The sequence below is a fragment of the Sturnus vulgaris genome, chromosome 2 (assembly GCF_052056855.1).
Source record: "Sturnus vulgaris isolate bStuVul1 chromosome 2, bStuVul1.hap1, whole genome shotgun sequence".
Taxonomy (NCBI): Eukaryota; Metazoa; Chordata; class Aves; order Passeriformes; family Sturnidae; genus Sturnus; species Sturnus vulgaris.
The window spans coordinates 32,346,621-32,357,343 of NC_142244.1; the positions used below are offsets into that span (position 1 = coordinate 32,346,621).

Here is a 10,723-nt window from a genome sequence, read left to right on the forward strand (position 1 = left end):
TAGACTTGATGATACTAACATCTTTGCTAACTAAAATGGTACTATGATTCTGGGAAAATCAAGCAGGAAACAGCAGAACAACTCTGAGATATTTTGCACAAGAAACTGAACACAATACTTTGCTTACCAAAATGATGCATTAGAGTCGGAACAATACAAAGAATGCCTTCAGGGCTGATCAGATGTATACAAAGTCCATTTTACACTCAAAGGGTAATGAAGAGACTTCAAAAAGTTGTCAGCCTAACAAAACAGACTTTTGCTTCTAAGTATTTTGAGACAGGTCAACACTAACTGGGACAAGGACTATATAATGTAAAGAAAAGCATTGTGACCAAGACATTTAAGACTGGATGTCACAAGGAGGTTTCTAACAATGAGAAAAATAAGGTCCTGGAATTAGCTCTGAGTAAAAATGGTGACAGAAAACTTTTGCAGTAATGGCCAAGGTCATAATCACTGAAAATAATTATTGAGCATGTTTCATTCAGCACAAGGTATATTTGATGACTACAATGGTTCCCTTAAATCCTTCTCCATTTTTCAGGAATTACCACAAGAGACCCTCGGAATAAATCATCCTTTTGCTGCAGACGCAAGAGAAGATTGCTGTAGAGCAGACACAAAGGCCTTACTCCATAGTGACCATATAGCGTTTTAATCTGGTACTTGACAACAAATTCTACCTTGAGGATATGCAACATCTCAGGCTTCCCTGTAGTATGATCAACACAATGCAAAGAAGGCAGGTCAGTGAAGGTACAATGAGCAGGATTAGTGGCATATTTATTGGTCAATGAGGTACAGATGGGGCTCAGGCAGGCAACCTTTAATGAGCCTGTGCTAGTCCTAGAGAGTCAAGCAAGGACATGCTGATTTCATGAGCAAATCTGCAAATTTTCCTGGTTGATATTCAAGTCAGGAGAGAAAAAGATCACAATTAACATCTATTAGATCACTTCTTACTAGTTAGACTATTAGTAGAATCAAGCTGTTATTATTAATAGCCGATAACAATTCACACATTATGCTCAGTTATTGCCTCACACTCAGACACTTAGTGACTGTTACCTGGTATCATGACTGCTTGTGGCCTTGAGAGACTTGAGAATCTTGATGTTCTGAGTTTTTCTCTTCTTGTAGGACTAAGAGTCTCCTGACCTTATGTATTCTTAGGAGAGTTTCACTTGCCTCTCAGCACCTACCCATTCTTTCTTTGATCTGGTTTCTGGTATCACATGCACAGGCCCTGCTCATTCATTCAAATTCACCCCACGTGGGCTTTTAAGACAGAAATGCAGAGCCAGAGTTGATCCAAAAACCATCATGTGTCCCACTGTCCTGCCCCATGATTTCAGCTTGCAGCAGTAATCTTTACCTCCAATCCCTCTGAACACAGTTCTTTTGTATCTATGGGAAATTTATACCTTTACTGCTACACATTATAACACAGAATTTCAAAGTACATCACTCACTGCAAGAAAACTAATAGACAAAGCACTCTTGACTAATGGTTTCAATTCGGAGTATGAACCCTTTTGTACAGAAGGCTGTATGCATTTCTGGAGGCTTCCTCCAGGTCTTACGACTGTCAGTCCCATACGCCTGTGAAAGTGAGAAAGATAAGCACACCTAAATGCATGTCTTGTGGTCTGAAGTTAATACAGGCTGCTTCAAAACTTGTTTTGGGGCTGTGTAAGAACACCTTCCTTTGAACTGCCGTTATCTTTAAATAAAACACAGATGGAGTTAAGAGATGAAGGTAATAGACTAAGTGCTAAGGTAAAGACAGGGCTGCCTGAAGGAAAACAAGCAGTTAGGAAGGAAACCACTTTCTTCCTTACTCAGGCTGCGCTGGAGGGATTTTGAGATTTAGAGAAATGAGATATATCCTGTGGTTAAGATAAACCTGAGCTTTGAGATGGATTAATCTCTGTATCTCAAACTGACAATGGTTTAAAAGACATCTGAAATGAAGTTATCTTCCAAAAGATAGTCGTATATTTACTGTCTCGGGAGCGCAAATGCTTTTGGAGAAGTGTCTGTCAAATTTTTCAGCAAAAGCATCACTTGAAGAAAGTAGACTCTAAAGAAATATTAATGTTTGACGAAATTTGGTTTCAGGGAGACCAAGTGTGAGCCAATATGATTTTTATTGTAAGAAAAGATAAGATGTTATTCAGTTTCAGAATAAACTCTATTTTGATCTTATGATCCATCGAATGAAGAGTTAAACAAATTGAAAGTAAAGTTATAATGACTTCTCTCAATTGTGGTCTAAGGCAGATGTTTTCAGTACATTTCCTCTGAGACATTTTAATTATACATACATTTATACAGAGTTTTTTTGTGACTGTTGTTCCTTTCTGTACCATTTCTCCTTAATGATTAAAAAAATATTTTATATGATTCTCTGTTACTTTTTTTTCCCCTCAATTTTGTTAATTCCAAGTAATCACAAAATCACTATTTATTCAAACCATGTGTATTAAAATTAATTGGGGGTCACTGTCTAGGACTTCATGGTAACTGTGCAGTCAGCTAACAGTGGAACAACTGATCCAATGGCCACTGAAAATTTGCATAAATTATGGCAGATTATGCTCCGATCTTTGCTTGAGAGACTTGTGAGGACACATCTAGTTTTTAATTAAATGCCAGCATCTCAATTCTCAAGATCAAAATTATTCAAGTTTCAATAGGAACCAGGTGATGTGTATGTCTGTGTTTATCCCTTTTTGTAAGATAGGGTTTCTAAACTTCTCCTCTGAATATTTAAATCTTTCATCCCTGAATTTGAAGGCACAAATTAAAATCAGTGGACCAGGTCTCTCTGGTAGCTGGTCTCCAGACCCACAATTTCTCCAGACCAAACCAGAATAACACCACAGTTCTAGCTTCAGAAAGGGATTTCAGATGTGATCTGAGGGATGCAAATCACTCAGTAATCAACATTCTACTGCTGTTTGCAATGTTTGCATATTTTCTTCCTTCAGCACTGGTGATTGTTTATTGCTAATCATTTAAATCTGTTTTCCTTTTTAAATTAAATTGCAGGTTACTATGAGTGTGTGTGTGTGCATGTGAGACAGAAACACAGAGGGAACAATGAAAGCTAAGTGTATTTGCTTTGTGAATAGCTATTTATCAATGTAAAATGTGTGGTAAAAATAGCCTCATAATTAAAGATATTGAAGTAAATACTTTTTGTGCTCTTTCTGCAGAATCTTCTGTCAAGAAAATTGAATTTGCAGTAAACATTATGTCTCATGTCTTGATACATAAAGAAGAAAATTTGTTCAAGAGTTGCCAGTTCTGTTATTATGTATGGTTGATTGAATCCTTAAATTTTCATATTTGGAAAATAGAAGAATGACTACATTTTTACAAGACAATAGTTTCAGCACTAAAAATTTAGGCATCAGATATGATTAGTCACTTCTTACTAATGTTTGGAGGGTTTTATAATTTTTTTATTGTATAAAAATTTATTAGACATATTTTCAAGATGCTATGTTAAAGTTATTTGTCACATTTCACAAGTATCATCTGTGTATAGGCATTAATCAAACTAAAAACAGGATGATAGTATTGCTCTTAAGGTATATACTCAGAAAAAGACAAAGTTGTGGATGTCCAGGAAAGCCTCTAAAATGCAATAGGATTTTGCATTTTTCTTGGCTGAGGATAGAATGTTTTGATTGTAAAAGCCCAACCAGTAATCACAAGGATGCAAACTACAGTGAACAGCTGTTTGCATATTCTGTTAACTGCTGTATTTAACTCTTTCTATGTTAAATGAATGGAATCTGTGGATCATCCTCCTTTACAGTTCCATATTGTGCTCAGAAAGAACAGGCAATAAAAGAATCATGAGTTCAGTGCAAGTTGTGTCAATTAAACTGCATCAGCTTTGTGACTGCCTCTGAAGAAATTTCAAAAGAAAAATTGAGCATCATACACATAGAATAGAGCAGCCTAGGTATTATCAATAACCAAGGCTATGGAGGTTGTATGAAATTGATTTGGTAAAGCAAAGTGATTGGATCTCCTTAGGGATACATAATGTGTCCTTATGCTCCTGCCTCTGATTGGAAGGAATGTATCAAACACTGAAGACTCAGATGATCTTGATTGTCCAGGAGTTGAAAATTGTGGTGACATCCAGCATAAATGTTCTTCATAAATAATGAAGAAATATGTAGTTGGATGCTGAGATAAAGGAAGAGATAATTAAGGAAAGCTACACCAATTAATTAATTAATTAATTCCCTTTGCACTACTGGTCTCTTGCACTTGTACCCAATTATACAGTCGTCTACCTTGTTCCCTTCATTTTTTCTCTGACCCTTTCGTTCCCTTGGCTCTGTATCAAGAGCGTGTCACTTCATCTACCCTTTCAACTCTCTTCCCACTTTTGAGAGTGCGAGTATTTTCACACCTTATTCTTATGCAGTGGGATCTTGTTAGCATTTGTTCAGCCAGTGCTGGAAAAGGATTTGGTGGCTCTTTCCCCTTAGACCATTTAGGCTGAGGTCTGTCACTTCAGCGCAGTGATCTGAGAAGCGCTCCTTAGGCCTTGATGAGCATTTAGGCCCCGGCCTTGCTGAGCAGCGCCTGAGCCCGGCTCCTCTGGAGCTCATCACAAATTCCATCTGCTCCCAGGAACCTGCGCTGCCTAACGAGCTCCTGAGGTTTTTTTATGAGCAACCTCGGAAACTGTTCTTCTTCCTTATTGTCACGATTTCAAAGAAAGGGTGTTGACCTGAAGCGTGGCCGGGTTGGAGCATTATTATGACTAAGGCCCGCTCACTTGCGGCCTATAAAGAGTGGCCCAAAAGGAGACCCTTGGAGCTCTCCTGGGCCTCGGTGGCTGTGACCAGAAACTCCTCTCTGAGCGGGGCCTCTCAGAGCCAGCAAACTTCCCTTTGCTGCACTCAGAGACCATCCAACCACGATGGATCCTGGGCTGATATCCCCGCTCCTCCAGGCCCCTTTTCCCATTGAGGAGATGCAAAGGCATCCAAAGTGAGAATTTTGTTACCTTTGAGGGGAATTTTTCACAGGTACCTTCCACCAACCCTTTATGCATAGAAGTGTGCACATGCTATGGCAAAACGGGAGAAATGCTGCTCTCTTAGGTGTATATCTGTTAGACATCTAAGTAAGTCAGGTCCGTAAGTAACTTTAATTTAAGTTATAAGCTAAGTTAAATGCTGTTAAATGTCATTCCTTTGCTAAATTTTAAATTTAAGGTATAATAATTTCAACTATGTTAAATGCTGTTAAATGTTGTTCCATTGCTGAATTGTCAAGTTTAAGGTACAAATAAAGTTTAAGTAGTGTTAAGTTTGAGTGCTATTAAGCCTTTAGGCCATATTCCTTTCTATCCTTTTATCACACACAGCTAAACACACACCTAAACACATACACTCATAGTTGTTGGATCATTTCTGTTTTGGTTGAGTGGATTTTATTTGCTGCATTTTTACCCTTGGTGTGCCTTAACCATCTAGTAAGTAATAGAGTGAACCTTGCCATGCTTAGTATTAAATCTGATTTTTACTGATACCCTTGCTGGTGACTTTTTAAGCAATATCAACTTTCATAACACTGAATAATGAGGTTTTCTATTCAGGTCTCTTTTTTTCCCTCGTAGAGTTAATGATCTGGGAATCCATGAGGGTAAGATGTACTTGTAAATACACGCTTTCTGTGACTGTGGTAAAAACAAGCAGTGATTTGCTGAGAGCTCCCTTAAGCAGAAATTTCCTTCACTTTTTGAGCAACTGATGTTAATTGCTCTTGGGCTTTTGCAAACACATATATGCTGTCATAGCTGAACTAAAATTTCTGCCCATCCTGCATTTTAGATTAACTCAAAACACATTTACATATGTGTGCAACTACTTGAAGATAATAGAATTTTCATTTTTCAACTCCGAGCTTTGTGTAGGATTCCATTCCATTGGCTAGATGAAAATAATTCAAATGTGCAGGTATCATAATTTTAATGGCCCTTCATAAAAGAAAGATACTGTTCTAAGAGATTTCACTGCATAACTAAAAGGTGAAAAAAGAGCTCAGTGAATTGACCTGAATAAACAAAAAAATTTGGCTTGTATAAGACTCTTGCAACCTGAAGGCATGAGTAACACTTGCAATTTCCATTCGTTTCTCAACAAACTAAGCCCCTTTGAGACAAGAAAAAAAGAATTTTGGTGAAGAAACTGTCTGTTTAAAATATGTGTATTTTGTTGTAAGATGCTATCCTGTTAAATGTTCCATTCCTGCTTTCATTTCAATATGTACATGCAGAGCTAATAAAGGATCATCATATAATGTCCCCAGTTGCCAATTGCACAAGTGCTCTTAAATCACGTTCTGATGGGCATTGAAAGCAGAGGCCATCAGATATTGTCCAGAATTTCAATGATGAAAATTCCAGGGATGCTTATGGAAATGCAAATCAGAGAAGGATACTGTAGTGATCTCTCATGTAGATATTTGCATTTCTTGCCTTGAGCTAAGTACTCTAATCAAATTACTGGTTTGTTACTTGGAAATGGCTCTGCTTTAGAAAATAAATGGGCACTACTGTCTTTCTTAAAATTGCTCACTGATGACTTTTTTCATCATTAAATTACAGTAATACAGAAAAGTGCTTTTAATGGAAAGGGCATTGTTTCCAATGCTGGCCTTATTGTTTTGTGTTACATATGAGAAGTTTCCTAGAAAATCTTGTGAGCTTTTCCTGGATGCTCAAGGGAAAGAGGTACAAGACAACATGATTTGCATCATGTCCCTCTGGCAATGTTAGAGTAGGATGAACTTTGAATTTTGCTTGTCTCTCACTGTACCAGACTTGAATCGAGCTGCCATTGCAGTTATGAGGCATTGGTGTGTGTGGAAATAGTTCATATGTTTTGGAAGGGTCTGATTCCATGGCTTTCAAACCTTCTTCAGGTTCCAAACTGCTAGGTCTAAGGTGGAGGGTCTAAATGACCTTTGGATTACAAACAGAAGAGAGAAGAGAGAAAAAGCCTACTCTCAGACAAGATGCATGTCTTCAGAGGATCCTAATGCCAGTAACTTTCATTTTCCTACTAATACAGGGGCTGTTATTTTCTTTCCCAGAACAAATCCCTATCAAACTAATCTTATAATTTATCCAATAGAATACAAGGGTTTAGTAGATGGTCTATATAATGCATGTTGAAGATATTTTTATTCATAGGACAATAGTTGATTAGCTGGCTATTTACAGACAGAAGGGTCACCCAGAAGACTGACCCTATGAGGTGCCTTCTGATAGTTTTGTCGGCTTCCCCTCTTAGATCCCCAAATTCATGTTCATGAACTGGTAAGTATTTGCTTTAATTTAATGGAAAGGGAGCTTTGGAGGGCAGACGTACTTAAAGAGGCAGGAAAACAGCACAGGAGCGGCTTCTGAATCTCATGTGCATGAGGAATGTGGAATAATGGAAAGTAAAGCAAACTGTGTGAGAGCAGCTGTTGAGGGTGTCCCTGCTGAGCAGCCGTGTGCCTCAGAGCCCAGGCAGGAGCAGGACAGCACACACGGATTGTGGGTTGAGCACAGCCACGTGTTGTGCTTGTTGGTGTGGTGAGAGAGCTCTGAGGTTTGTTCCTGAAGGCCGGTGAGGGGAGAGCAGGGAAGGGCAGAGGAAGAACCTGAATCATTAAAAAAACCGGTATAATCACGGACAAAGACCCTCTAACTAATTAAAGTTAGACAGTGGTGTGTTTATTCACCAGCGGGCGGCACAGGAGTCACCTCCAAAAGGCGTGACTGCCCCGAACAAGGTTCTTTGCCATCTATTTATTCCCCAAGATCTTACATACAATACACATGCATAATCCCATCACCTCCCATCCCCATCCCATATTAAAATGAGCCCATTAGTCCTTCAGGCGTGCACAGTTCATCTCTTGAATTGGATCGGTGGTCTCAAAGTGGGTCAGTGGTCTCGAAGGATGAAGTCAGGAGAGTCTTCATCAGGTCTTGGTGACCCTCTGGCACAATCCTAGGCCTCGTGCTTTATGATTAACGGTTTACTTATTTTACGTTTTTTCTATACTCAGGTTCATAATAGCAGATAATTATACCAATTTAGCTCTTATCTAAGCATCTAGTAATTATTAACGTACGATTTTTCTACCTAGCTTACATCTTGGTCATGGAAACTACTTCTACCTTTAATAAAAATCTTAACTCTTTGAAACCATGATTCAGACCAACCCTCCCAACACAGGCGTTTCATGAGCTGGGAACCAGCATGTGTCACTGGGGTGCTGACAGTGGCATGTCAGGGTGTCATTGCCATGTGCTGAACCTCCTGCATGTCTGTTCAATGGCATTAAAAATCTTCCTGCAAGCCACTGCTGTCTCCTGTGAAACAGTTTGTGCCTTGAGGGAAAGGAAGACTCCAACACAAGTTATCCTTTGGCTTGGCATTTTTTAAAGTTGAAAACAGAACAATTCAGGCACAGACTCAGATCAGTTACAGGTACATTGCTTCAAACAGATTGACAACATCCAAACCAGATACATTGAATCAGGATGGGCTTTGTGAACACAAGGCTTACATCATAATGTTTCTGTGACACTTGCTTTAAAAGTATGTAAAATCTCACTGCAGATGAAAAGGATTCTGGAGGTCCAGTCCTAATGTACCTCAGTCTTAACGTAGTGATACTTTTCCTATCAGTTCTAATCACTGGATTTTGGTGAGTTCTCCAATGCTTCATTTAACTGGCAACACAGACACTGGTCACTGCTTGAGCAAGAGCAAGAAAGCTCAAAATGCTTTGTCTTTTTTTACTGAACCATACCAGAATTTTATAGACACCTTTAGAGTCCACAAATATTTTTTCTATAATTCAACTGTAGTCAAAAATTATGTGTAAGATATTCCCATATTATTGGGAATTCCTAAGCATACTCATTAGGGGCTTTTACTAATCAGAAACAGCATTCAACCATAATATTCCCCAATTAAATATGAACATGTTTGTGATCAAGCAGGTCTGATCTGTTTTTCTCATGAATTAGTAACTTTAAGCATTTCAAGAGTTTACACTCTGGTCTGAGCCTTGGGCTCGTTTTTTCTGCTGTCTTAGAGAAAATGTGATTTTCAAGGAAAGTAAAAAGGAGAATATTTCCATCTTCTTCATTATTCCAGATTGGTGATCTAATCTACCCATTTCAGCTTTTATAATTTTATAACTCTTGTGGTTTCAAATTAGTTCATCTGGAACTAAACTAGAAAGTCCAGGATATATCTTTTACACTAATGTATTTCTGACAGGACACTTTGTGTGGTGCCAAATCCTAGCTGGCATTTCTCGAAATTTTGGGTTGCTCCAAATTAAAACTATGGAGTGTCCTGTAGGACAAGCAGCCATTACAGCTATACATATCGATTTTGGGGTGCTAAAACTAAGAAATAAATCATATAAAAGAAAAGTGAAAGCTATAAAGTATGTAATGTACAGGATAAGGAGGGAACAGACTGACTTGATGGCTTTCATATGGGCCTCTAGGCTGGGATCCCTGAAGCCACTTGCATTATTTTGCATCCGTCTGGTGTGTATCCAAAGAGACTGAATCAGCAGAACACTTGAAACAACACACAGTATGAAAGGCATACCTACACCAGCATTACAGAGAAGAATTAACAAACTCAAAATGTCTTTCCTCGTGGTTCTCATTGCTGAAGAATTTGTCACAGGCAGAGGAGCAGTGAAGTTGTCGTGCACACTGTAGACATCCAAGGCAAAGGGAATTGCAGCTATGAAGGAGCAGAGACATGATGCAAGCAGCATCCAGGGCATCAGCCTGGCAATTTTCTGCTTCAGCCAGATGAAGAAAGACTGTGTAAAACTGGCAACTTTGATACAATAGAAGACACTAAGCCAGGCTCCAAACCAGAGGCTGGAGTAGTTCAGAAACATATAGACTGTCTTGATAACTACATATATATTTTCTTCAAAATAGCAGGGTACACAAAATATAGTTAAGAATAAATCCAGTGTAATCCAGCATTGCAACGTAATTCTAGATGAACTCAGAGAGATCACGATCATATCGTACGGTGGCCATGTTTTGCTCCCAATGCAGCTCAAAGTACTGGCAGCCAAGATAATTCCATTTCCTAGAATTCCTGCCATGGATTCAATTATAGCAATTGATAGAAAAAGGATAGCAAAAGATGTCATCATTGTAAACCAAGAGTTTGCAATGATTACTCAGCTTCTCCTGGGCCCCTGAAAGCCTCAGATCTGTCAGCCACTGCCAGTCCCAAGGAGCTGTTGTGGGCAATGCTCGCCTATTTATCTCAGAGGCAAAAGTCATCTAATGTCATTTAATATTTCTGCTATTTTACATGTTGTTTTGGAGGTTGATGTCTCAGCTGATTTGTCTGAGCATGCAAATTGGGTCAAGATTCAGTTACATCGTTTTCATTTGGTGAAAGGCTTTGCATTGCAATGGTGAAGGGATTTGCACTGGAAGGATTATGGAGCACGTATACTGCAGTGTTTACAAATGTTGGTTTGCTCTCCAGTGTCTGATGTCCTACTTTACATGTCTAGATTTGCTTTTTCTATCTGATGCCTTAATCTCTCCTTGTCTTGCACTGTTATGTCTTCCAAGTATATGAGAAATACTTGCCATACCATCTTCTTATCTAAGGGTAGCTCC

General features: G+C 38.7%; 1 protein-coding gene across 1 annotated transcript; it reads right to left on the reverse strand.

The window, feature by feature from the left end:
• Positions 1 to 7,769: 7,769 nt before the first annotated feature.
• On the reverse strand, positions 7,770 to 10,242 carry LOC148224705 (taste receptor type 2 member 40-like). Its single transcript, XM_088159137.1, has one exon. The coding sequence runs from the start codon at positions 10,240 to 10,242 to the stop codon at positions 9,307 to 9,309; it is 936 nt and encodes a 311-aa protein (XP_088015263.1). The 3' UTR covers positions 7,770 to 9,306.
• Between the last annotated feature and the right edge of the window lie 481 nt (positions 10,243 to 10,723).